This window comes from Ovis aries, chromosome 6, assembly GCF_016772045.2.
Source record: "Ovis aries strain OAR_USU_Benz2616 breed Rambouillet chromosome 6, ARS-UI_Ramb_v3.0, whole genome shotgun sequence".
NCBI classification, from domain to species: Eukaryota; Metazoa; Chordata; class Mammalia; order Artiodactyla; family Bovidae; genus Ovis; species Ovis aries.
The window spans coordinates 73,034,381-73,062,123 of record NC_056059.1 but is presented as its reverse complement, the minus strand read 5'-3'; the positions used below and the strand labels follow the sequence as shown (position 1 = coordinate 73,062,123).

Here is a 27,743-nt window from a genome sequence, read left to right as displayed (position 1 = left end):
GGTACTCTTACCTGTATGAGTTCGAACATGCTGAACATAATTGTTTTTTCTGTCTGAAAAATAGTTGCATTTCCCACATGTGTAAACTTTCCTTGGAAAATGGTTTCTCAGGTGTTTCCTCCAGTGATATTCACTCACTGTGGTGTACGTGCATATGATACACTTGTAGACTCGCTCATTGTCCCCGGCTCGGGTGTGATGTTTCAGGTGAGCAGTATAGTGATCATAGCGATTGGTATTGTAGCCACAGCGGTCACAGCGGATGGGGCCCTTGGAGAAATCGCCCTCTTCCCCAGTAGAAGAGCCGGATTCCCTGGCTTTTGCTTGCTTCTCTGCACTTTCTTCCACAAAAAATTTCTTGGCACTATGAACTCGGATGTGATGCACAAACTGCTCTTCAGATTCTGCTTCATACTGGCATGGTTTACAGCGGAAGGGTTTGGTCTTCAAGTTCTTGCACTTGTCCTCTGCTACGGGTGTTTCCTGAGGAAGGTCTTTATTTGAGCTGTACGTTTCTGAGGCAGCTGCTACCTCAAACACAGGCTGTGGCTGCACAACGTTGAGTTCCAAACTTTCCAGTTCCATGTTCTCCAGCCCATTGGGTTGGCCTTTCACCTCAGGAGACTCCTCAAGTGCTTCTCCATCACTATCTGAGAAGTTGCTATCCCCAACAGGCATCAATTCTGCCATCTGTCTTTCTTCGCCAACCACATAATCACAGCAGCCGCCATTTACCTCCCCAGTTAAGGCCACGTTTGCCAACATGATGAGCTGAGGTGCAGCCAGTTCAGCTCGAGAGAGATCAGGCAAGTCATACATGTCATTTGGCAAGGCCATGCCCATGGTGCCACTGCCGGTGAACAGCCCTCCTCCTCCAGAAGACTGCCCCATTACCTGGGTGGCCATATCTGTGCTCTGCATTCAAAACAAAACAAAAAACACACAAAAGCACCAGTTTAAGCACATTTACCAGTGTAAAACTAAAACATCACTGTGGTTCTTTGTAACTTAATACATTTTCCCACATAACCTTTTAACTCAATCAGCTTAACTACTGAAAGTCAATCTTTAAAATCATTTTCTAAGTCCAAACTCTCTTTACTGCAGTTATCAAAAAATTTTCTGTATCCGCTATAAGAAATTCTATCAAGTGTGACACAACTCATCCATCAACTAAGTCTGCCAACGGTGTGCCTTCCCTCAAGCACTTTTACTTTTTCTGGTGGAAAAATGTAAGTAACCTTCATTTTTAGTGCTAATTAAAATTAAATATACCTTTGTACAAATGGGTTAGAGGCACCAACCCCCAGTACAGTTAAAAATCGCTTCTTTTTGGCTCCACAAAAACTAAGAGTACCAATAGTCTACTGTTGACCAGAAGCCTTAAGGATAAGTCAGTAAACATGTATTTTGCACGTTACATGCATTTATATAATAGATACATGAAAAAGTTGTTAAAATCATAAGGACTACATTTCCAGTACTGTATTCATAAATACAGTAAGTATACATCCCCTGTGTACCAGATGAATTACACCTGTCATACCTTTACCAATACTGTATGATATAAAATACTGCAGATATTATACATATTACTAACACTAGTCATTAGAAGGGGCTTCCCTGGTGGCTCAGAGGTTAAAGCGTCTGCCTGGAATTCAGAGAAAAGATATTGTGAAAAAGAAATTGATACTCATTTACAGTTATAACAAAGCACTGGTAACACTGAAGCAACGATATGACTGCCTTACTGAAATCTACTGCAATCGATAGGACTGCTTCCCAGTAGCCAAGCCAATATGCAAATAAATGAGTCATAAAATTTTTATTTAGCATATAGTGTAAGGCATTTTCATAACATAGTATTAGAAATAGTTTTTTTTTAACTGCATGTATGTATCATGGGCTGATATGCTGTTTCTCAGACAGCATATAGTAATGTAATTATTATATATTTTTTAAAATTTATTTTTCTATGAAGACCTACAAACCCTTCTAGAACTAACACACAAAAAAGATGTCCTTTTCATTATAGGGGACTAGAATACAAAAGTTACAAGTCAAGAGATACCTGGAGTAACAGGCAAATTTGGCCTTGGAGTACAAAACGAAGCAGGTCAAAGGCTAACAGGAGATTTGCCAAGAGAACGCACTGGTAATAGCAAACACCCTCTTTCAACAACACAAGAGAAGACTCTACACATGGACATCATTAGATGTCCAACACCAAAATCAGACTGATTATATTCTTTGCAACCAAAGATGGAGAAGGTTTATACAGTCAGCAAAAACAAGACTGGGAGCTGACTGTGGCTTAGATCATGAACTCCTTATTGCCAAATTCAGACTTAAATTGAAGAAAGTAGGGAAAACCACTAGACCATTCAGGTATGACCTAAATCAAATCCCTTATGATTATACAGTGGAAGTAGATTCAAGGGATTCGACCTGATACACAGACTGCCTGAAGAACTATGGACAGAGGTTCCTAACATTGTATAGGAAGCAGTGATCAAGACTATCCCCCAAGAAAAGGAAATGCAAAAAGGCCAAGTCGTTGTCTGAGGAGGCCTTACAAATAGCTGAGGAAAGAAAATATGCCAAAGGCAAAGGAGAAAAGGAAACATACATCCATTTGAATGCAGAGTTCCAAAGATAGCAAGGAGATAAGACTTCTTCAGTGATCAGTGCAAAGAAATAGAGGAAAACAATATAATGGGAGGTCTAGAGATCTCTTCAAGAAAATTAGATACCAAGGGAACATTTCGAGCAAAGATGGGCAAAATAAAGGACAGAAATGGTAAGGACCTAACAGAAGCAAAAGATATTAAGAAGAGCTGGCAAGAACACAAAGAATTATACAAAAAAGATCTTCATGACCCAGATAATGACGATGATGTGATCACTCACCTAGAGTGAATCCTGGAGTGCGAAGTCAAGCAGGCCTTATTAGGAAGCATCACTACCAACAAAGCTAGTGGAGGTGATGGAATTCCAGTTGAGCTGTTTCAAATCCTGAAAGATGATGCTGTGAAAGTGCTGCACTCAATATGCCAGCAAATTTGGAAAACTCAGCAGTGGCCACAGGACTGGAAAAGGTCAGTTTTCATTTCAATCCAAAAGAAAGGCAATACCAAAGAATGCTCAAACTACCGCACAATTGCACTCATCTCACATGCTAGTCAAGTAATGCTCAAAATTCTCCAAGCCAGGCTTCAACTGTACATGAACCGTGAACTTCCTGATGTTCAAAGTGGATTTAGAAAAGGCAGAGGAACCAGAGATCAAATTGCCAACATCTGCTGGATCATCGAAAAAGCAAAGTTCCAGAAAAACATCTACTGCTTTATTGACTATGCCAAAGCCTTTGACTATGTGGATCACAACAAATTGTGGAAGATTCTGAAAGAGATGGGAATACCAGACCACCTGACCTGCCTCCTGAGAAATCTGTATGTAGGTCAGGAAACAACAGTTGCAACTGAACATGGAACAACAGACTGGTTCCAAATCGGGAAAGGAATACATCAAGGCTATATAATGTCACCCTGCTTATTTAACATATGCAGAGTACATCATGAGAAATGCCAGCCTGGATGAACCACAAGCTGGAATCAAGATTTCCGGGAAAAACATCAATAACCTCAGATAGGCAGATGACACCACCCTTATGGCAGAAAGTGAAGAAGAACTGGAAGAGCCTCTTGATGAAAGTGAGAGAGGAGAGTGAAAAAGTTGGCTTAACGCTCAACATTCAGAAAACTAAGATCATGGCATCCAGACCCATCACTTCATGACAAATAGACGTGGAAACAGTGTCAGACTTTATTTTGGGGGGCTCCAAAATCACTGCAGATGGTGACTACAGCCATGAAATTCAAAGACGCTTACTCCTTGGAAGAAAAGCTATGACCAACCTAGAGAGCATATTAAAAAGCAGAGACATTACTTTGCCAACAAAGGTCCCTCTAGTCAAGGCTATGGTTTTTCCAGTAGTCATGTATGGATGTGAGAGTTGGACTATAAAGAAAGCTGAGTGCCGAAGAATTGGTGCTTTTGAACAATGGTGTTGGAGAAGACTCTTGAGAGTCCCCTTGTATTGCAAGGAGATCTAACCAGTCAATCCTAAAGGAAATCAGTCCTGAATGGTCATTGGAAAGACTGACGCTGAAGCTGAAACTCCAATCCTTTGGCCACCTTATGTGAAGAACTGACTCACTGGAAAAGACCCTGACGCTGGGAAGGATTGAAAGCAGTAGGAGAAGGGGACAACAGAGCCTGAGATGGTTGGATGGCATCACTGATTCTATGGGTGTGAGTAAGCTCCAAGAGTTGGTGATGGACAGGGAAGCCTGGCATGCTACAGTCCATGGGGTCACAGAGTTGGACACGACTGAGCGACTGAACTAGACTGAAAATTTATTTTTGACTGTACTGAGTCTTCGTTGCAGCGTGCTGACTTTCTCTAGTTTCGACAAGCAGAGGCTGCTCTATAGTTGCAGTGGCTTCTCTTGTTGCAGTGCTGGGGCTCTAGAGCCCAGGCTTTAGTAGTTGAAGCCCATAGGCTTAACTGCTGCTCGGCATGTGGGTAGGATCCTCCCAGACCAGGGACTGAACTTATATCCCCTGCTATGGCACATGGATTCTTAACAACTGGACCACCAAGGAAGTTCCAGGTAATGTAATTATTTAAAAGCAAAATTATACAACAGTAGAAAAACTAATACATTATAAATTTCATATTAAATATCACTTTAAACCTTTCTCAAGTCTTGTACACAATGAATTCTTAGGTAACAATGGTGATGACACAATGTCTTCCAGCTCTTGGTGTACAATTACTATATTTTCACAAGACATTCATACACATACATGACAGATAAGTTTATTAACTGAATGGTGTGATTAACATTCATTAAGCAGAGAAGTGGATCATCATCAAGGTCTTCATCCTCCTGTCTTCTGTTGAGTAGGGGGGTGGGGAGAGGAAGGGTTGCTCTTGCTGAGTCAGGAGTAGCAGTGAGACGAGGCAGAGGAAGTATAAGGGAAGGCAGAAGGAGGTGCAGAGAGAGAAGAGGTGGAGGAAGTGGAAAGAGGTGTAACTTGAGAGAAATATATCTTAAATTTCTGTCCAAATTTGGCTTTTCTACTTCTCTAAAAATGTTTCTATTTGGTACTAATCCTTCTACCACGGGCTTTAGTTTTAGTGTTTGTATTATACAAGGGGACAAGTTGTAAAAGAAATCAAAAGTAGTCTTCAATAAAAGGAACCTTGCTGCCAGACTGTCTGATGTCAATTTGTTTTCTGGCACTGCTTCTTCCGTGTCTTTTTCCTTACAGTCTTGCACTGGTTCAAAAGGACTCACCTCCCAATTAACTTCCATTAATTTCTCTGGTATGCTATCTATTAACTCTTGAATATTCCCAAAATATGTATCTTAAAGCCTTTCATCCACCCCATCCGCAACCTTTTTCCAATATCCACTATCTCTTTCATGACTTCCTTGATTGGCTCTTGTAAATCCTGTGAATTCATGTACAACACGTGGACACAGTCTCTTCTGGCAGAAATTTCTATTAGGCTTGATGACCTTCATAGTTTTTTCTATCACAATGATAACATCTTCAACAGTATGATCATTCTAGACTTTCATGATGTTCTATCGGGGTTGTCTTCCATAGCACCAACAATCCTTTCTACAGAGTACCATGTGTAATGAGATTTCAAGGTCTTTATGATACCTTAATATAGGCTTTACTCAAAGACACTGTGTTTGGGAACCACTTTGACAGACTTCCCAGGTGGTGCTAGTGGTAAAGAACCTCCCTGCCAATGTAGATGTAACAGACCTGGGTTCGATCCCTGGGTTGGAAAGATCCCCTGGAAGAGGAAACGGCAAACCAGTCCAGTATTCTACCTGAAGAATCCCATGGACAGAAGAGCCTGACAGACTGCAGTCCATAGGGTCGCAAAGAGTGGGACACAACTGAAGCAACTTAGCACATACACATGAATACCACTTTGACACCTTCAATGTTGAACTCATGGGGTTAAGGTGGCCAGGGTCACTGTCCAATACCAAAGAACCTTCAAATGCAGTCCCGTTACTGCAAAGTACTTCATAATCAGGGATAAAGCAGCAGTGGAACCAATTTAGATAAGTATTCTCATTGCCCTGGCCTTCTTGTTATACAACCAAAAGAATAGTAACTGGTGTTTATCTTTAAGGATAGTGGGCTTATGAAGTTCCCTGGTGGCCTAATGGTTAGGATTCTGGGCTTTCACTGCAGTGGCCAAGGTTCAGTCGGAGGTGGGGGAACTGAGATCGTGCAAGCCAAAAAAGGAAAGGAAGACAAAGAATGAAAGAAAAACAATTCCATTAAAAAAAAAAAAAAAGTGGGCTTGGCAGCTTTATAGATAAGAACAGTCCTGATCAAAAACTCAATTTGCACAAAACAAGTGTCTTCAACCAGCCTTAAATTCGAATTAATGCTCACTTCTCTTCTTTAGTAATGAATGAGCTTTTTGCAACTTCTTCCAGACTAGGGCACATTACTCTGTATTAAAAACCTGTTTAGGCAGACAGCCTTTCTCTTCAATAATTTTGTTAACAGCATCTGGGAACTCAAAGCTGGTTCTGCTATCTTGGTATTTTTTCAGCCAAAACTCTTTTTAAAATTACCAAACCATTCTCTGCCAACATTAAAGTCTCTAGATTAAGAAACTTCATTTTCCTTTTGCTTTAAGTTGTCATACGATAACTTCACTTTTTCTCGAATCAATTTACTCTATAGGTATGCCTTTCACAACTATACCCACATAAAAAATTTTTTCTTTTTTTTTGTAAGGTTACATCACGCAGCTTGGTGGCTTGTAGTATGTTAGCTTCCCAACCAGGGATTAAACCTGGACCCTCAAGCAGTGAAAGGTGTCCCAACTACTGGACAACCAGGGAATTCCCAAAAAGGCATTTTTAATATCAGACAGAAGGCATTTCACAAAAAGTATAAGGCTTTCATATCTGCTGGCAAAAGTGCAGAGATAATCTCCAAATTTCCTTTTCTTTTTTTTGCAATAACCCTTACACTAGATTCACTGATCTTGGAAGTGGTGGGTAATGGAAATTGCAGAACTTGATATGGTCAATATCAAGCAATTTAACACTTTCTTCTAATGTCATGACTTTACTGCTTGGGAGCATTTCCAGCATCACCAATAGCACTTCATATGGGTCCCATGGAGTCATTCAAGGTTTCTGGTATCCCACTAAACACAATGAAAAACACTCAGGAAATGGGAGAGGTGGCTTTTCTTCTGTAAGCACAATTTACTGGAGAGAACTGCTCACCCAGATATGATTAGACTTACAAGACGTTTTAAGTGGATACCTCCAACACTTGAGGCTCACCAAAATAGCAACAAGAAGTAGCTATGAAATGATTACAGACCTATAGTATGGACCACAGTTAATATGCAGTTATGGATGAATGATTGATCTTTACATTTGTTTACATCTCTCTGGACAGGAATGGTGCCACTGTGGTCTGTAATTGTTGATAACTTTTATTAGATTTGTATACATTTTATGGTAGTAAATGATAAAATACACTATTATCTATGTACACTTTATGAATTCATGATGTACCTTTTTCTAAATTTTTCATATTTCTAGGCTATGTGTATCATCTGTAGACTTCTGCAAAATGTTGCAGATCTACGAGAAATTTTCCAATATATTTCTTGAAAAAAATTCACATATAAGTGAACCCACGCAGTTCAAATACCTGTTGTTCAAGGGTCCAATGTACTTTGAAAAAGTACATAATGCCACTAAAGTATTACTTAAGTTTCTTTTCTTGATGATCTGTTTAAAAGTACACAAAAATTAAAGATCTTTTTTCCTGTGAAAAGGGAAGTTTAGTGTATTCAAATATACACAAATGAAAACACAAGAGCTTTCAAACACCCATAACTGAATAACTCAAATCGGCAACATTCTTGCCTTGTGTTTGATCTGACTCAACTGCCTCGAGGAGCCATAATAAAATCACTTTGAAAAAACGTTGGGCTTTTTAATAAAGTGTCTTAACCTCATTACTTTCCAACCTGCTGCTGCTAAGTCGCTACAGTCGTGTCCGACTCCGTACAACCCCATAGACGGCAGCCTAAAAGGTGTTAATTCTCAAATTAGATGTTCTCTTGCGAATTAGAAAAAGCAAAGTGGCAAGGACTCAAAAAATTTTACACCCAAAATACCGAAAGTAATCAGTTTCACCCAAGCGCATAAAGACAAACTCGTTGAGTCATAGGTACCAACGAAAGTTGGAATCAAATGCCATCACACAGCAAAGGCTGTCCAAGGCCTTAACGAAACAGCCCAGGCGACTCGTAATTCCTAATTCTCCCCAAACCCTAACTACCATCCCCACAGGCATTTCCCACGTTGCTCAGGAAGGCCGTCCGTGCACAGCCCGAAAGCCCAAAGTGCCGCTCGGATCCTACGTGCTGCCTTCACCAGCGCCGGCCTCGGCCGCGGCATTCCTGACTGAAATAGGCATTCGGCCATTTTCTCAAAATACGTACCAAACACAAAGCAGCTCTTCGCAAACTCCGGCGCCCTCGCTTCCCCTCGCCTCGGCCCGCTCACTGCACCACCGACACACCAAGTCGTCCTGAAGCGTTTCCTGGGCTCCCCACCACTGAAGACGGAGAGACGGGCAAATTCGGGGCGCCGTTGGGCCAGACCGAGTCTTCCCAGTCCAGGGTGCCCCCTCCCGGCCCGCGCGCCCCAGTCCGGGAAGAGTGAGCAAAGTTGCCGCGTCGTCGTCGTCCCCGCTCCTTGCCCGCCCAGGGCTCGCCCTCCGCAGGGGGCCGGGAGCCTCCGCGCGCCCTCCCGAGGCGCCCGGCCCCGAGCGCCAGAGGGGGCCCCCTGCGCCCCGGAAGTCTGAGGCTCACTCCCCCACGGCGCCCCGCGGGACGCGCGCCCCGGCCCCGCCGACTCCGGCGGCCAGACGACCCCGCACGCAGGGCCTGGGCGGCCTGGCGGCCCGAGCGCAGAAATCGCTGTCCAGCCCCATTGGCGGAACCGCCCGGGTCCCGGGCTGACTCAACCAGCCCGGCCGCACTCAACGGCGCCTTCCGGCGAAAGGGAGAGGCCGGGGAGGGAGGAAGACGCGAGGGCCGCCGGCAGGCGAGGGGCTGCGGCGGGACCTGGAGCAGGAGGAGCACGAGAGGAAGTTAGTTTCAGGACTAGGGCCCCAAGCAGCTCCGCTCCTGGCCTCAGGACAAGACATCCCCGGCGCCTGCGCCCGCGCGGCGGCCCGGCCTCGACTGGGGAGGGGGTCCTGGCGCCGCGCCGCCCCTCACCAATGCCCCCGGCCCAGCCCCCCGGCGGCGACGATGTAACCCGATCCCGCCGGGCCGCCCGCCCCCGCCCGACGCGGCGGTCGCCGCCGCCCGAGCCACAGTTTCTGCAAATCAGCCCTGGACAGCGCCTCGCTCCGCGTCCTTCCGCGCCCTCCCCTTCTCGCGGCCACCGCCGCCCGGCCGACCCGCCGCCCCCACCCGACCGTGCCTCAGACCGCGCCGCGCTTACCGGCCTTTCTGGGCGAGGAGGGGCGACGACCCGCGTCGCCGCTCCTTCACGGACTACTTTTCTTTGTTGCAGGAGTTTCGGGGGAGGGGAGGGTAAGGGTGGAAAAGTTGGACGCTGGGCCCGTCGAAGCCCGCGAAGACCCAATGGGGCTGTACAGAGTGTTCAGGCCGCTGGCTCTCGCCCTGCGGTCCGGGCCGCCGCCGCCACCCACAGCGGGCTCTGGGGCCCCAGGCCTCGGCGGCGCTTACTCTGCTCCTGCGCCCTGAGCTCGCGGGAGCCGCACATTCCAACACAGGAGGCTGCGCCGCGCACCCAACCCGCGCCGCCGCCGCCACTCCCGGGACACGCCCCCTCACCGCCCGCGCGCGCCCGCCGGACACGCCCCCGCCGCTGCCCTCACGCTTAGCCGCCTGGCGCGCCCCGCCCCTGGGCGAAGGAGTCGGTTGGGGGCCCGGGCTTTGGCTGGGGCAGCGCCCAGACGTAGCAGCACCTAATTCCCCCAGTGTCCAGAACTCGGGCTCTGAGGTCAGAAGAGAAGCCAGCCCCGCTTCCTTTGTTGATTTCCTTCATAAACTAACAACAGAAAAGTTATCCCCCAGCTCTGGAATGCACGCAAGAGACTAGCGCTCTTAAAAAGAGCGCTCTTTTAGGCTTTGTCACCTCCCTTACAAGTCTAAAATGCTTGAAAAATACTTTTCCGAATCTCTTCTAATCTCCACCCATAGCCACCCTTAACTGATTAAGCTTCGTTTTGAGTCTACACTAAAAAAAAAAAAAAAAAAAAAAGCTTTCCAAATTTTAAGCTATAAGCCAGGAAAACAAAGCAACAACAACAACAACAAACGCAGTAAGCTGTGAAAACTTACTTTCAGGAAGGAAGTGGATTCAAAATTGTGAGAATGAGGACAGAGGGGACAAGTCCCTAGACGTGGAAGGTCATTGAGGAGCCTTCAAAGCACCGTTTCAATGTAGCAGTTACCCTCAGATTATAGAGGGTAAAGAGGGTGGTGAGGACTTCGAGGCTGCTTCCTGAGCCAGTTTTGGAGAGTAACCTGCGTCCATGTTTATAAAGTGGAGTAACCAAGCCTGCTACTTGGCACACAGTAATAGGCTAGAAAGAGGGAGGGAAGGAGAGAGAGAGAAAAAAGTTTCTTTTTGCCCCAAAAATGCCTAAGTATTGTAATTCACAGCTATCCTCAGAAATTTAATGACTCTCTTAAACTCCTTAGTATGGCATTCAAAGCCCTGACTACCCAGATCAAGATAAGTTGGACTATCACTAATGTTATCAAGGAGGAAGCAGCAAGTGCTTTGGGGGTTTAGAGGAGGAAGTGAAGTGAAGTCGTTCAGTGGTATCCAACTCTTTGCGACCCCATTGACAGTAGTCTACTATGCTCCTCTGTCCATAGGATTTTCCAGGCAAGAGTACTGGAGTGGGTTGCCATTTCCTTCTCCAGAGGATCTTCCTGACCCAGGGATCGAACCCAGGTCTCCCACACTGTAGGCAGACTCTTTAGCTAGTTTCTAATAGGATCTAGAAACAGTCACAGTAGATGATTATCTGATCTGGTCTTGAGAATTGGGAAGATTTCAACAGGTGGAAAATAGGGGAAGGAACAATATACACAGCAAAAACAGCAAGCTCAAAAAACACCTGAGACTTCCCTACCTGCTACTCAGTTTACCCAGTTCCTTCTCTTTCAAGTTCCTTTAATTTTTTCTTTGTGAGAGAGCTGCCACACTCTATGTTCCTGGTCTACTCCTTAGGAGCCCTGTCTCTCTAATTGTTGACAGTACATTATTAAATAACATACAGGATCAAATGGAAAATGGAATAAAGGTCCTCCATGCTTAACTACCAAAGGTTTTAATTTGTTGTTGTTCAGTCGCTCAGTGGTGTTCAAATCTTTGCGACCCCATGGACTGCAGAATGCCAGACTTCCCTCCCTCCCTGTCCTCCACTGTCTTCCAGAGTTTGCTCAAACTCAAGTCCATTGAGTCGATGATGCGCCAACCATCTCATTCTCAGTCATCCCCTTCTGTTGCCTTCAATCTTTCCCAGCATAAGGGTCTTTTCTAATGAGTCGACTCTTCGGATCAGATGGACACAGTATTGGCACTTCAGCTACAGCATCAGTCCTTCCAATGAATATGCAGGGTTGATTTCCTTTAGGATTGACTGGTTTGATCTCCTTGCTGTTCAAATGCAAAATCCCCCCATGAATCAAACTTAAGACACATTCATTTCATTGATCCGAAAGAGAAAGAAAGAAATGCAGGACAGAATGATGAAAAAGAAAAAAGAGAGAGTTGGGGTAGGAAGAAAAAAAACCTTTGTAGGCCTGGTGCAAACTTTTTCTTTCTTTGCTTTTTTCTTTGGCCACTCTAGGTGGCTTCTCGGGTAGCTTTAACGGTAAAGAATCTGCGATTCTGGAGACCTGGATTCGATCCCTGGGTAAGGAAGATCCTGTAGAGGAGGGCATGGCAACCCACTCCAGTACTCTTGCCTGGAGAATTCCATGGACAGCGGAGCCTAGTAAACACCAGTCCATGGGGTCACAAAGAGTCGGACACAAGCGACGACTACCACTTTCACGCAGCCTCTAGACCCAGGGATCGAACCCGGCCTCTGGCAGTGAAAGTGCCAGGTTCGAAGCACTGGACAGTCAGGGAATCCCCTAAACTTTTCTACCTTTATTCACTTAAAAAAAAAAATTTTTTTTTTTTTTTTTCAGTAAAATCTAATTTGAGGTTATATGGATTTTTTAGATGCTGTAGCCCTGGGAACAAATCTGGCCTCTGTCACAGCCTGCAAAAATATAAACTTTTTCCCCTTTTTCATGTCCAAAAAAGACAAAAATGAAACATTTCTTTTTAAACTTACTAGATAAATGTCCTTCATTTCCTCAGTCTGACTGCTTACTGGAAATATTTTATTAATTGGGAATTTATCCCAACATATTGTGATGCAAATAAATGAATGACGAATAGGAAGCTGCATTCATTTAAAATTAGCAGAGGTCCTTGTTTCAGAGATGTCATATTCATAGTGACCCAAATCATCACGACGTGAAGGCCACAGGTCAAATTTAAGGCCAAATTTATAAATCAATAGGAATTCTCCTTGGGGGAAGCTGGGTCTATAAACTAATTACTAACTGCTTTTCAAGAGGCTGTATTTTACTTTGCTGTATCCAAAATTTAAAACCTTTTGAGGCAAAAAAAAAGAGACTTTGAACTGTGACTGAGTTGTTGTTTTTTTAATTTTTTTGGCTGACTCACAGTATGTAGGATCTTAACTCCCTGATCAGGAATTGAACCAGCACAGAGTTCTAACCACTGGAACACTAGGCAAATCCCTAAAGTGCTTTTTATTCTGTTAAATTTTGAATCTAGTGCAGGTATTTCCTAAAACAATCTTTTTTTTTTTTTTTCAGTTCAATATATCTCGCAGCCCTTGTTTCTTCTCTGCAGCTTCTTTTGCACTCTGTGAGGAAACCCACCAGTGTAGGCCTTGAGCCACACTCGATTTAAGACTGTTGATGTCTGGGGACTTCCCTGGCAGTCCAGTGGTTAGATTCCACAGCGATGCAGGTTCGACACCTGGTCAGGGAACTAAGATGTCACTTGCCATGTGGCACAGCCAGAATGAAAAAAAAAAAAAAAAGACTAATGGTGTCTGAAGACAGATTTAAGGTCAGGTCTAGCACTGGTGACAGCAACTTCATCTACCCTTGCTGCCAGTTGAGCCCCAAACTTTTGTTATGGTTCTGGTAGTCAGAACATAGTCTTATCCATGACAGTATCTAAAAATGCTGAGAGAAGGGAAGGAGGTGAGCCTGGGAGCTCTGGAAGGAGCTGGGTTGCTCCTGCTTCTCCTCCTGCTGTCTCAGGCAGCCCAGATGAGATTTTGCACTACTCTCCCCTTGCTCCTCTTCCCCTCAACTCCCTGGCCTCCTGAACCCTGGCTACTAGAACTTGCTGTTCTTTATCTGAAAGACTATCCAATACGTCTCTGTCCATGCAAGCTCATTCCCTCCCCTCCTGGGTCAGATGGCAGCTTTTTCTCAGCAGCCACAATCTTTAGAATTACAGCTCCTTCCCTTTGCACCCAATCCTACTGTCCTTCCCTGCTATTAGCATTTATTGCTAACAAACATGCCATGTATTTTATTTATTTACCATTTATTGTTTCTCTTTCCTTACTAAAACTGTTGCAGCAAAAACAAAAAAGAGTGGACAGCCTTTGGCACATACCAGCCAAACATGTCTGCAAGAGTTAAATAATCTTATTCTTTAGGTGTTACTACTGACAAATACTTGTAGCTGGATTTGTCCTTCACAAAGCTAATTACTATCTGATTCCACATAAATTATACTCTGCACCTGGCATTTTTCTCCCCCTACACTCTCTAGTAGGATTCTGCATCTCAAAAGGAAGAAGTTTTTGGCCTATAACTTCAGGGATAACAGATCAGGTTGCTGAGCCGCCTGACTCCAGCTTTTGGCTATAAACTTGCAGAAAAAAAAATTATATATATATATATGTGTGTGTGTGTGTGTATATATATATATATATACACACACACACACACTCAAGACCTTCATGAGGGTATAAAACTCCTTATTCCCCAGGGGAGAGGGGCTCAGTTCTTGAGGTGCTAGCCTGCTGTGTATTCCTCTGTGCCAGGCAAAGATAGAGTCATTTTCCTATTTCCTCTGAATTCTGTTTCCATATTCTTTATTCAACACTGGTGAACAGGGAGCCAAGATTTTGGGAACAGAACTTAACGTCTAAAAGGACAAAGAAATTAGTCCTTATCTCCAATGCCTATAACGTGGTAGTTGCTCAACATGTGTTTGTTAAATTTACAGGATCCCAGCTTGGTGTCACAATTTCTCACAGTGGGGGCCCTCGTACCCCCAGTTCAACACCCATCACAGACTTCTCTCATGCTGAATGCTGGCCTAGCTCTTTGTCCCCTAAAATATTTCCTTTCAATAGCTATTTGTTGAATGGGTAAAAAAATGCTCTTAGGTCACTGGTTCCTCTGCACTGCCTTCCTGTTGAAAATCTCCATTCCTGCTCTTCTGCATATGGTGGGTACTCCTAGCACACTCCTAGTTCCACATACCAGTCTTTCCTTGGATTTTCCTAGGTAGAATTTAAGAGTCTGTTTGGGCCTCAAGGGCCCCTCTATTTGCCCCTGTTTTTGTTGTTGTTCGTTTGTTTTCTTAGCTTTACCACCATGCAGCTTGCAGGATCATAGTTCCCAGACCAGGGACTGAACCCAGCCTCCCAGCAGTGAAAGCATGGAGTCCTGACCACTGGGCAACCAGGGAATTCCCTGCCCCTTTTTACATATGAACTTTCCTGGTGGCTCAGACGGTAAAGCGTCTGTCGACAATCCAGGAGACCCAGGTTCAATCCCTGGGTTGGGAAGACCCCCTGGAGAAGGAAATGGCAATCCACTCCAAGACTATTGCCTGGAAAATCCCATGGACAGAGGAGCCTGGTAGGCTACAGTCCATGGGGTCACAAAGAGTCGGAAAGGACTGAGAGACTTCACTTTTGCTTTCACTTTTTACATATAAGCCACACCTCTCTCCCTGCCCCTCCCCTGCATCCTATCTCTTTGCTCTGGCCTTCCCTATTGTCCTTGTTCCCAGAATTCTCCAAGTCATATGCAGGCCACAAAATGTCACACCTGAAAGAGATCTTAGGGATCCAAGCTCTGTTTTATAGAAGAAAAGACAGGCCTGCAAGCATTTGACTTGTCCAGGTTTACTCACCTAGTTAGGTCACAGCCAGAACTTGGACCCAGGGACACAGATTTCCAACTGGCCCAGTGCTCTTCCAGTGTGCCTTAAACTCTAATCGCTGGCAGCAGCTCACCCTTACCTAAAACATCTTTTACTTTTTTGGACTTGATGAGCTACTATGTTCAATGGATATATAGACAGTATATATCTGAGGTTAAAATACTCTTCAGATCCACATTTCCTTAACTCTTGACCCTATTTTAAGGTTAAGATTAGTTATCTCCTGGCAAGGGAAACCCTTATTTTCCTCCATTGCTTTTAAAATACTCCAGCTACAGCATTGACATTTTAACCTATAGAGCTAATTGTCAATTTAGGGGAAATGGGACTTGATTCAAAATACAACTTGTGGCAGTCTTCTCCTTCGTTCCAGAAAGAGGCAAAAGCGTCCAGAGTACCATGAAAGGTATACTGTTGTACATACTTTCATTCCTGTTTCTGACCTGACTACAAGGACCTGAAGAGATAAGGAATTGTGTTCTTATTTCTGACACTGGTCAGTAAAATTAAACTTGCCACAAAGTGTATCAACCCAGTCAAAGCTAACACACAATGCTGGTCTTATAAATAAATGTTTCTTCAAAGGACATTTCCTTATTTGTCTTCAAATAATCACTTTATCCACCAGAATAACTGAAAGTAAAACAGCTAACCATATAAGGTGCTAATGAGGACATTGAGCAACTAGAACTCTCATCTACTGATAATGAAAATGAAAACTGGTACAACTAATAGGATAGAGGATCCTCAGAGAAAGAGAACCAGGCATGGTTTTCTTGACATAAGAGAAACCAATTTGGCCTAAGCTTTTTGCATCTAAGCTGGCCCCATGCTTGCCTCAATAATCAGTGAACTTAAGGGAAGTTAGGGGAAGCGGGAACAAAGGAAAAGCAGTCAAGAAACAATAGTTCAGAGATAAAACAGAGTTTTAGCTCCTGCCCTTTGGGGTTCCTTGTTGGCTGAGTGGTAAAGTATCCTTCTGTCAATGCAGGAGCTGTGGGTTCAATCCCAGGGTCAGGAAGATCCCCAGGAGAAGGAAATGGCAACCCATTCCTGTATTCTTGCCTGGAAAATCCCATGGACAGAGGAGCCTGGTGGGCTACAGTCCATGGGGGTCACAAAGAGTTGAACATGACTTAGAAACTAAGCAATGAGGAATATACATAACACTCTGTTACGCATCTTTGAGTTCTGCAGGAACCAATCCCCCCACCCAGGTGGAGGATGAAATGATGATTTTTACCTCTTCCGAATTCTATCAGCTAAAGCTTGGACTCTGTCTACCTCTGCCCCAATTCTATGTGGAATTTTCTGCTCTAACCCCTTCAAGAATATGCATGTACCCTTAGCTTAAAAGTTTCCCATTTTGCTGTTTGTGGAGACACTGCTTTGGAAAAGACCCCAGGTGTTCTCCTTACTTACTGCAAGTAATAAATCCTTACTTCTCCCAAGCTTTGGTTTGTGTCTTTTGGTGCAACATCTCTCAAAACAACCATTTTGGAAAACAGTCTTGAAGTTTCTTATAGAGACACATAGAATATAATATAGGTATCCAATTCTAGGTGTTAACTGAGAAGAATTGAAACCTTATGCCATGCTAAAAAAAAAAAAAGCCCTGGAGATTAGTGTCCAAAAAATGAAACAACCCTAAAACCCAACTGATGACGGGATAAACAAATTTTAATACACTCATACAATAAAGTGTTCAGGAGTTAAAACTTCTTCTGGATAACTGCCCTACACTGTTGGTGGGAATGTTAGTTAGCACAGCCACTATGGAAAACAGTATGGAAACTCCTCAGAAAACTAAGAATAGAATTACCATATGATCCAGCAATCCCACTCTTGGACATATATCCAGACAAAACTCTAGTTCAAAAAGATGCATGTATCCCTATGTTCATAGCAGCACTATTCACAATAGCCAAGACATGGAAGCAACCTAAATGGTCCCTAGACAGATGAATGGATAAAGATGTGGTACATATATACAATGGAATACTACTCAGCCCTAAAAAAGAATAAAATAATGCCATTTACAGCAACATGAATGGATCTAGAGGTTAGCATACTAAATGAAGTCAGAAAGAGAAAGTAAAAAATGCCATATAATATCCTTCATATATGACATGAATGAACCTATCTGAAGAACAGAAACAGACTCAGAGACATAGAGAACAGACTTGCTAAAGGGGAGGAGGTTGGGGAAAGGATGGAGTGGGAGATTGGGTTTAGCAGATGTAAGCTATCATAGATAGAATTGATAAACAGCAAGGTCCTTCCTACTCTATAGCACAGGGAACTTTATTTAATATCCTATAATAAACCATAATGGGAAAAATATTTGAATATATATATATTTCTATCCATAACGGAATCACTTTGCTATACAGCAAAAATTAACACAACATTGAAAATCAACTATACTTCAATTTTAAAAACCACCACAACAAAAACTTTTCCTGTACTCTCTTGATTGGGCTCTTTTGAATTCAACTGACAAAAGACAGATTAACAAAACATAACATTTAATCATCATATTTTCTTTAAGGTATATAGAGAGTGCACAGAAAAAACATGACACAAGGGCAGTTAGAATTTTTACATGGAGGGCTCATATAACATCTTTATAGGGGAAGAAGAGGAAGAGAAAGACACTAATGGGAAAATAAATGAGTTCTCGATTAGGGAAGGGGAGGGAAAAGGGAGCTTATTCAAAACCAAATGACATTTTGGAAAGATAAATGTGCCTCAGGAGAATAGATGGGAGATAGGATCGATTTGTGACAATGTCTGTTTACATGTGGTGTGAAGACTTGTCTTTGCTCATGATAAGAATCAGTCATCCCCGGTAGATTCCAGGGATCGCCTCTAGTGGAGGGGTTTATGACGATTGGTTCCTAGTTCTGCTTTTAGGACTATACGAGATTTTACAAACTCAAATGTCTTTTAATAAAAATAATTTTTTATGTCACAGTGAGTGGGTTTTACTGACCCTTTCAATAATGAAACCAGGCAGGACCTAGTGGTTCCAAAGGGCAGGTACAAACAGTTGCTAATCAGGAAAGGGAGTGGATGCAGAGACAAAGGAGGAGCAGTCAAGAAACAGTAAGTAGTGCAGCCTTGGGGCAGGGTCCTGGTTCCACTTCAAGGAATACATGTAACAATATATTTAAGCGCTTTATAGAATAGAGAATAGAATATAGAATAAAGCAAGTTCTCCTGGGTTTCCTTACCCTACTGCTCTCCACCCGGGTGCCCTTTCCCAACAAAATCTCTTGCTTTGTCAGCACATGTGTCTCCTCGGACAATTCATTTCCAAGTGTTAGACAAGAGCCCAGTTTCGGGTCCTGGAAGGGGTCCCTCTTCCTGCAACAAATGGCGACTCTGGCAGGGACTCTCCTTCACTGAGACTGACATCCTGACCACTGGGGGTACTCAGGGGCCAGCTTGCCTGCCAATGGATCAGACCCAGCGGCTGCAACTGGGATCGTTTTGTCCCTGGTCTCCTCCTGACGCGGACAACTGGCCAGAGTGCCCTGACAGGTAAGGAATAAGAGACTTTATTGACCTCTCTCCCCTTCCCCCTCTCTTTCCTCTCCTTAACCCTTCCTATCCTTCCCCGTTTTTCTAGTCCCCCAGTCCTGGACGCAGGAGGTCGAAGGGCCCTCAGCCTGAGCTGAGGATTGTAGACCGATCACCTCCTCTTGGCAGAGAACTCGAATCCTGGTTCTGGTCTGGTCTGATTTCTGGTAGGGCCAAGTTCCAGTCCTCCCTTCTCTGGAGGCCCGGGGAAAAGTCCCATAATGCTGGGTATCTGTAGGTGGCAGGAGACGTCTGTAAGGCCACCCCTTTCGCCCCCCTACTTCCCGCCTCCTCCCCCTTCTTCTTTCAACATGGCTTCCTTTCCTCCCTTGAAATCTTTGATGTTAGTACTTGGATCTGAAGTTCTATGTCTTTATAGGAGGTTTTCTGAGAGACTGTATTCTTGTATTTAACGGTTTCCCTGGTGGTGCAGAGGTTAAAGCGTCTGCCTCCAATGTGGGTTCAATCCCTGGGTCGGGAATATCCCCTGGAGAAGGAAATGGCAACCCACTCCAGTATTCTTGTCTGGAGAATCCCATGGACGGAGGAGTTTGGAGGAGTTTGGTGGGCTACAGTCCACGGGTCGCAAAGAGTGGGACAGGACTGTGCGACTTCACTTTCACTATAGAATAAAACCCAACAAATGGATTGTGTCAGAGAAGATCACCTGAGGCCAGATTAAAGAAAGCAGAAAGGCTCAACAAGATTACCTGAGACCAGATTAGAGGAGCGCAGAGCCTGCACACACCTTGATCTTAGTAACAACTCCACCCTTGAACTACTGCTATAAAACTCCTCATTAAATCCTCTCAAGTTGGAACACATAGTTTTCAGAAGCAGAAACCTGCTATGTTCGTCTTTGCCTGGCAATTCAAGAAAACTATTCTTTTCTACTTCATCCAAAACTCTGCCTCTGAGATTCAATTCAGCACTGGGTGCATAGAGAACACGTTTTCAGCATCAACACCATGAAACCTTAACTAAATCAAGTGTATTGATCTAGACAAAAATGAAATCTAAATTCCCATATTGTGCTCAGAAGACAGAATGTTTCCAGAAGAAACTAGTTTGCAAGTAATCTAGAAAAGAGAAAAATGAAGAGGGGAGAATTGGCTGTTTACCTAACACTGTCCACAGAGCATTGAGACACAGACTGACAGAGGTGCATAATCTAGGCTTAGAACAAGCATAGGACTTTTTTTGACTCAGAATAGGTGCAAAGATTATCCACATATATGCTGCTCGGCATGTGGGATCTTAGTTCCCCAACCAGGGTTTGCACCCATGCCCTCTGTGTTGGAAGGATGGAGTCTTAACCACTGGGTCATCAGGGAAGTCCCTAGATATAAAAATTATTTCTTCTGACATTAACCCCGTGCTCACAAAGTGACTTAGTAGCTACTAACATACGACACTTTTTATACCATACTTTCTGTTTGTTTGGCGGCATCAGGTCTTAGTTTGGCATGCAGGATATTTAGTTGCAGCATGGGAATTCCTATTTGCAGCATGTGGGATCTAGTTGCCTAACCAGGGATCGAATCTGGTCCCCTTGCATTCAGAGTGCAGATTCCTAGCCACCGGACCACCAGGGAAGTCCCAAATATTATGTATTTTTTAAAACTTATAGACTACATTTTCTCACTTTCCAAGAAATCCTGCTGAGTATGCAGAATGATTATTGGGAAATCATGGCTGATAGGTTAAATCGGTTACTTAAAATCCAAATATTTTAAAGAGAAAAAATATTAAATTATTTCCATTTTGTGTGTGTACATATATATGTGTGTATATATATATATATATAGTATTTGATATGGGGGCATTCAAAGTTGATTGGTAGGATATAAGGAAGAGCCTTGAAAAACAAAAGTGCCTGAGGCTCCAGAAGCCTAGGCAGTTCTCTCCCAGAATTCCTTAGTAGTGACACAGGTTGTTTACATATGCTAGAGGAAAAAGAAGAAACAAATAAACTAAAATTGATTTTGAAATGTTTCTATATTGAAAGCATATTATCATCTCGTTCTAAAATAACCCTAAAAATTGGATGGAGGGTGGAAAATACCAGAATTTCTTACTTTGTATGCTCCCAAGTTGTTCTAATTTGTCTCAAAAGGATGTATACTTTTATAATATGGAAAACAAGAATTTTTTTAAACAGATAGATAATTTCATTGGCTTCTCTCTCCTTTTTGTTTCTTGCTGCTCTGGGTCTTCACTGCTGTGTGCAGGCTTTCTCTCATTGCAGTGAGCAGGGGCTACTCTTCATTGCGGTGCCCGGGCTTCTCCTTGCGGCAGCTTCTCTTGCAGAGCACAGGCTCTAGGCACACAAGCTTCAGTAGCTGCAGCATGCTGGCTCAGTAGCTGTGGCTCGTGGGGTCTAGGCTAGTTGTGGTACATGGGCTTAGTTGCCCCACAGCATGTGGAATCTTCCCACACTAGGGATCAAATCCATGTCCTCTGCACTGGCAGACAGCTTCTTATCCACTGCACCACCAGGAAAGTTGGGAAAATAAACATTTTTAAAGTAAAATAAAACACTCTTGGAATTTCTTACAACAGAATGTTTGAGGGAGTGAAAATCTTACAACTTTTTTAGAGAATAAGTTGGCACTGCCAAAATAAACACACACATACACATAAACTCACAAAGCTTCTGACCCAACAAAACCTCCTACAGTGTACATTGATATACAAGAATATTCAATCCAGTTTTTTTAGTAAAATTAGTGGTCGGAATATTAACCAAGATTATTTTGTGGAATAGGCTTATGGCAGGGTACTTTCACTTTCTACAATATACATTGCTTTTATGCAGCTTATAATGTTATATTTAAACTAAAGGACTCAAATTTGCTTATGAATTATTTCATTCATTTGACAATTATTCATTAATTATGATGTGTCTTTTGAATCTTCCCTCACCAATGCAAATAAGCAGATGACTAACTGAATGCTTTCTTGTACCAAGGAATCTACCTGATGCAGAAAGTCTAGGTAGAAGATTAAATGTTGTTGTTTAGTCGCTATAGCACGTCTGACTTTTTTCTGACCCCACAGAATGCAGCCCACCAAGCTCCTCTGTCCATGAGATTTCCCAAGCAAGACTACTGCCATTTCCTTCTCCAGGGGATCTTCCTGACCCAGGGATGAAACCTGCATCTTCTGAACTGGCAGGTAGATTCTTTACCATTGAGCCACCAAGGAAGCCCAGAAGATAAAATAGAGGATGCTATTTGAAGAGTTCCTTGATCACAATCATAAGAAACACTTGCCACAGCAGTCCCTTCAGAAAAGAAACTAATAGCTAGAGCTAATGCCTTTAACTGTCAACTGTCACCCTCCAAGATCTAGAGACCTCAGACTGAAAATCAATAGAATTGCCTCACCACTCACCCACCTTCCACAATGCAGAGTACTAACCAGTATAGGATCACAGCCTACCTTCCATATAATTGTTTTAGTGAATATAAACGGTAACCTCTGCTTTCTATATTTAGAAGCTATTAAATGAGTAACAGTCCCCCGCTTAAATAAACCAACCCAGGACTTCTTCAAGCTTATTTTCACATGTAATATAAACCATAAATAGGTCACTATATGGCCACTCGGTAGTTTATGTAGACAGCTGTGGTGACATTGATGACTCAATGTCAAGTAAGAGTTAAGAAAAAAAAGAAACAATCAGTAATCAGGAATGTGGGACCAAATAGACTCACTTTGTTCTCACAACATCCCCTGTATGAAAAGCATCAGTTCAGTTCAGTTCAGTCGCTCAGTCGTGTCCGACTCTTTGCGACCCCATGAATCGCAGCACGCCAGGCCTCCTTGTCCATCACCAACTCCCGAAGTTCACTCAGACTCACATCCATCGAGTCAGTGATGCCATCCAGCCATCTCATCCTCTGTCATCCCCTTCTCCTCCTGCCCCCAATCCCTCCCAGCATCAGAGTCTTTTTCAATGAGTCAACTCTTCGCATAAGGTGGCCAAAGTACTGGAGTTTCAGCTTTAGCATCATTCCTTCCAAAGAAATCCCAGGGCTGATCTCCTTCAGAATGGACTGGTTGGATCTCCTTGCAGTTGGATCTCCTTCCAAGGAACTCTCAAGAGTCTTCTCCAACACCACAGTTCAAAAGCATCAATTCTTCGGCGCTCAGCCTTCTTCACAGTCCAACTCTCACATCCATACATGACCACTGGAAAACCATAGCCTTGACTAGATAGATAAATATAATTCATATATGGGGACCCAGAAAATGGAGGCCACTGCAGCAGCCAGCCCAAGGTCACAAATCTAAACCTAAGCCAGGCTGCACTTCCAGAAAATGCCCCACTGTAGAGGAAACCTAACCTACACCCATCACAATCCCCTAGCGCAGCTTTAGCCAGCTCACCTCACCCTGGAAAATAGGACCTGCTAAGCTTATAAGCTGAAGCTCCAATATTGTGGCCACCTGATGCCAAGAGCGGACTCATTGGAAAAAACCCTGATGTGCTCGGAAAGACTGAGGGCAGGAGGAGTATGGGATGGCAGAGGCCGAGATGGTTGGATGGCGTCACTGACTCAATGGACATGAGTTCGAGCAAGCTCTGGGAGATGGTGAAGGAAACCTGGCATGCTGCAGTCCACAGGGTCACAAAAGAGTCAGACATGACTTAACAACTGAACAACAAAAACAAGCTTATAAGGAAATGGCTGACCTCCTAGGTCATCTTGCCCTCTTTTCTGTTTCCTCTTTGAAGGTCTATAAACTCGCTCTTGCCCAGACTCCCTCAGGAAGAGTGCTCTATTGTCTATGAGGCAGTGTACTCCTCAATCTGTGGATGGTTTTCTCATAGATAAGGGACGTCAAGCTCATGACTAAATTGTATTATTTTTGTCATTTGACAGTATGGACTCCCAATTTACAAAAGGTTCAAAGGGAGGTTCCATGTCTTGCCCCTGGTAAATGCTATGGAGTCCAGAAATCTGACATTATGACTATAGCAATCAGTCCAGAAACCACCCTGCTGAGTCTACCAGGCTGGGACCCAGAGGGTGTCGTGTGAGTATGAGAGCCCCAGGAAGCTCTGGACAGGTTTCCATAGCTAAACTGATTTCAAAGGCCTTGAATTCATACCTGTAGGACAACAGTTTTAAAGCACTGTTTATATAAAACTGTTTATTGTAACATTCTCAAACACCTCAAAGTAGAGAGACTATATCTGTAATTTAGTATGGCACAGCTTTTTTAAAATTTGAAAACTCACTGAGTCATATGAGGAGGTCCATGATAAAAGGTAGCAAGAGAAAAATACACAATTGGTTTATAGTCCTAGCTCGGCTATAAATAAGCTCAGTTCAGTTCAGTTCAGTCACTCAGTTGGTCCGACTCTTTGTGACCTCGTGGACTGCAGCACACCAGGCCTCCCTGTCCATCACCAACTCCCGGAGCTTACTCAAACTCATGTCCATTGAGTCTGTGATGCCATCCAACCATCTAATCCTCTGTTGTACCCATCTCCTCCCACCTTCAATCTTTCAAGGTCTTCATCATCAGGGTCTTCTCCAATGAGTCAGTTCTTCACATCAGGTGGCCAAAGGATTGGAGTTTCAGCTTCAGCGTCAGTCCTTCCAATGAATATTCAGGACTGATTTCCTTTAGGATGGACTGGTTTGATCTCTTTTCAGTCCAAGGGACTCTCAAGAGTCTTCTCTAACACCACAGTTCAAAAGCATCAATTCTTCAGCGCTCAACTTTCTTTATAGTCCAACTCTCACATCCATACATGACTACTGGAAAAACTACAGCTTTGACTAGACAGACCTTTGTTGGCAAAGTAATGTCTCTGCCTTTTTAATATGCTATCTAGGTTGGTCATAGCTTTTCTTCAAAGAATCAGTGTCCTTTAATTTCATGGCTGCAGTCACCATCTGCAGTGATTTTGGAGCTCCCCAAAATAAAGTCTCTCACTGTTTCCATTGTTTCCCCTTCTATTTGCCACGAAGTGATGGGACCAGAGGCCATGATCTTAGTTTTCTGAACATTGAGCTTTAAGCCAACTTTTTCACTCTCCTCTTTCACTTTCATCAAGAAGCTCTTTAGTTCTTCTTCGTTTTCTGCCATAAGGCTAGTGTCATCTGCATATCTGAGGTTATTGATATTTCTCCCAGCAATCTTGATTCTAGCTTGTGCTTCATCCAGCCTGGCATTTCCCATGATGTACTCTGCATATAAGTTAAATAAGCAGGGTGACAATATACAGCCTTGACATACTTCTTTCCCAGTTTGAAACCATTCTGTTGTTCCATGTCCAGTTCTAACTGTTGCTTCCTGACCTCCATACAGATTTCTCAGGAGGCAGGTAATGTGGTCTGGTATTCCCATCTCTTTAAAAATTTTCCACAGTTTATTGTGATCCACACAGTCAAATGCTTTGGCATAGTCAATAAAGCAGAAGTAGATGTTTTTCTGAAACTCTCTTGCTTTTTCAATGATCCAACGGATGTTGGCAATTTGAACTCTGGTTCCTCTGCCTTTTCTAAATCCAGTTTGAACATCTGGAAGTTCACGGTTCACATACTGTTGAAGTCTGGCTAGGAGGATTTTGAGCAAGCTAGTATTGAATGAGCAAGCTAGGATGAATAAGCTAGTATTGAAAAAATCATGATGACTTGTTCACTGAGACATAAAATCTGGAACCTGAAAGATACGTGTGGGACTTTCCAGACTTTGTATCCTATTCTTTGATTAGAAAGTTCTGTCACTCACTGTGTATACAAGCATTGGTGTGTTCGTTGCTCAGTTGCGTCCGACTCTCTGCAACTCCATGGACTCTAGCCCACCAGGCTCCTCTGTCCATAGGATTCTCCAGGCACAAATACTGGAGTGGGTTGCCTTTTTCTTCTGTAGGGGATCTCCCCGACCCAGGGGTCAAACCCAGGTCTCCTGCATTGCAGGCAGATTCTTTTTCCATCTGAGCCACCAGGGAAGCCCATATACAAGCATTAAGCCACCATTATCTCTTGCCTTCATTAACGTCCCTTGCCCATTCCTGCTCCTCTACATTCCATTCTTCACCTAGAAGACTTATAAGGTCAACTTTAAAAAATGCAAATCAGATCATCTGATCACATCATTCCTGTGCTAAAATCCCCTCCGAGCTTTCTCATTTCTTTTAGGGCAATGTTTGAGCTGCTTAACAAGTTCAGGAAGGAGCTGCCTGGCCTAGGCTGCTACCTCTCCTGCCACCAGCTCCTCCACATTGGCCATTTCCAGTCTCAAACCATCTCCACATGCTGTTCCAACTACCTGGATGGTACTTCTGGGAACCTATCCGCATTCCATCAGGGACCCACTTGACTTGGGTAGCTTGATCTCATTTCAGGAATTTGCTTAGATGTCATGTCTTCCAGAAAAACTTTACCTGAATTACATCAAGTCTTACTAGGCCTCTATGAGCTCTGTTAGCACCTGGTACTTGGATATCGTGGTCATAAGCACCATTTATTTAATTATGCATGGCAGCCAATGACATCCATTAATAATATGCGTAACCTAGTCTGGACCAGGACAGAGTAACTGAAGGAGACAGTGACTCTGTAAACAGATAAGGGCGGGGATCCCCAAAGAGAACCAGGCATGGTTTTCTTGACATAAGAGAAGTCATCTTAGGTATAAGCCATTTTGTGATCTAAGCCTGGCCACAATAACTGCCCTTGAATGGGTCTCAGTAATTAATGGTTTTAAGGGAAGTGAGTGAATGAAGGAACAAAGGAAAAGCAGTCAGGAAACAACAGTTCTGCAATAAAACAGAACTCTAGTTCCTCCTCAGGGAGTATACATAGCAATCTGATACATATCTTTGAGTTCTGCAGGAACTAACGCCCCCACCCAGGTGGAGGATCAAATGATGATGTCAACCTTTTCCAACTTTATTCCACTAAAGTTTGGACTCTGTCGATTTTGCACCAATTCTAGGCTGAAATCTCTCTTACTCAATTCTCCCTTCATGAATATACACATACCGCCCAAGCCCTTTCATGAGTATGCATGTACCCTTCACTTAAAACTTCCACATTTTGCTGTCTGGGGAGACACTGCTTTGGGAAGGCTCTCTGGTGTTCTCCTTACTTGCTACAAGTAATAAAGTTGTTGATGGAAAATTAATCAGTTAATCTAAGAAAGAAATGGAAAATGTTATCTGAGCCAAATTGGAGGATTACAACCTGGGAAGAGCATCTCAGCTCCAAGAACTATTACATCCTTTAGAAGTAAAGGCATAGTTATATAAGCTTTTTTGAGACAGAGGGCTAGATATCGAATGAGTCACTGTAGTAGGTCATATGACCCCTTACAACATCGAGAAAGAATGTTATCTTTTAAGGAGTCTTCTTTGTGATGCTAGAAGAAGTTGCTTTCTAAGGTTGAGCAGGTACTCCTCCCCCCTTCACAGAGGCAGGGAGGAGAGGAGGTTTGGTAATGTATAATGCAGATATGCAATGCACAGTGCAGGGAGAGAGGAGTCCAAAGGGCTGAAAAGATTTCTTGTTTAAACTTCTCCTGTTTTACCACAAAAATATGACTTTTATTTCACAAATCCTTACTTCTTCCAATCTTTGGCTTGGTTGAATCTTTTGGCTCGACAGCCACCAAAAGGCAAACCCAGTTTCTGGGTAACAACTTTGTGGAGGAAATCCATCCAACAAGCCTCACACAGTTTTATATGTGGGAGGGGGTTCACTGAGGGAGGGGAAC

The 27,743-nt window shown here is 43.4% G+C and overlaps 1 protein-coding gene across 5 annotated transcripts in view; it reads right to left on the bottom strand.

The window, feature by feature from the left end:
• The window catches only part of LOC101111099 (RE1-silencing transcription factor-like), a 122,580-nt gene that overhangs the window by 12,736 nt on the left and 82,101 nt on the right, over positions 1 to 27,743 (bottom strand). Inside the window, exons 1-3 of one of the 5 annotated variants that reach the window (XM_027971024.3) lie at positions 9,597 to 9,887; positions 8,585 to 8,700; positions 12 to 915 (exon numbers count right to left, since the gene is read on the bottom strand). In XM_027971024.3, coding sequence (XP_027826825.2) covers positions 12 to 906 — 895 coding nt within the window. In that variant the 5' untranslated portion in view covers positions 907 to 915; positions 8,585 to 8,700; positions 9,597 to 9,887. Of the gene's footprint in view, positions 1 to 11; positions 916 to 2,910; positions 9,334 to 9,596; positions 9,888 to 27,743 lie in introns of those variants that run through there. The other 4 variants (XM_060417148.1, XM_027971025.3, XM_060417147.1 and 1 more) reach the window with 4 other exon arrangements.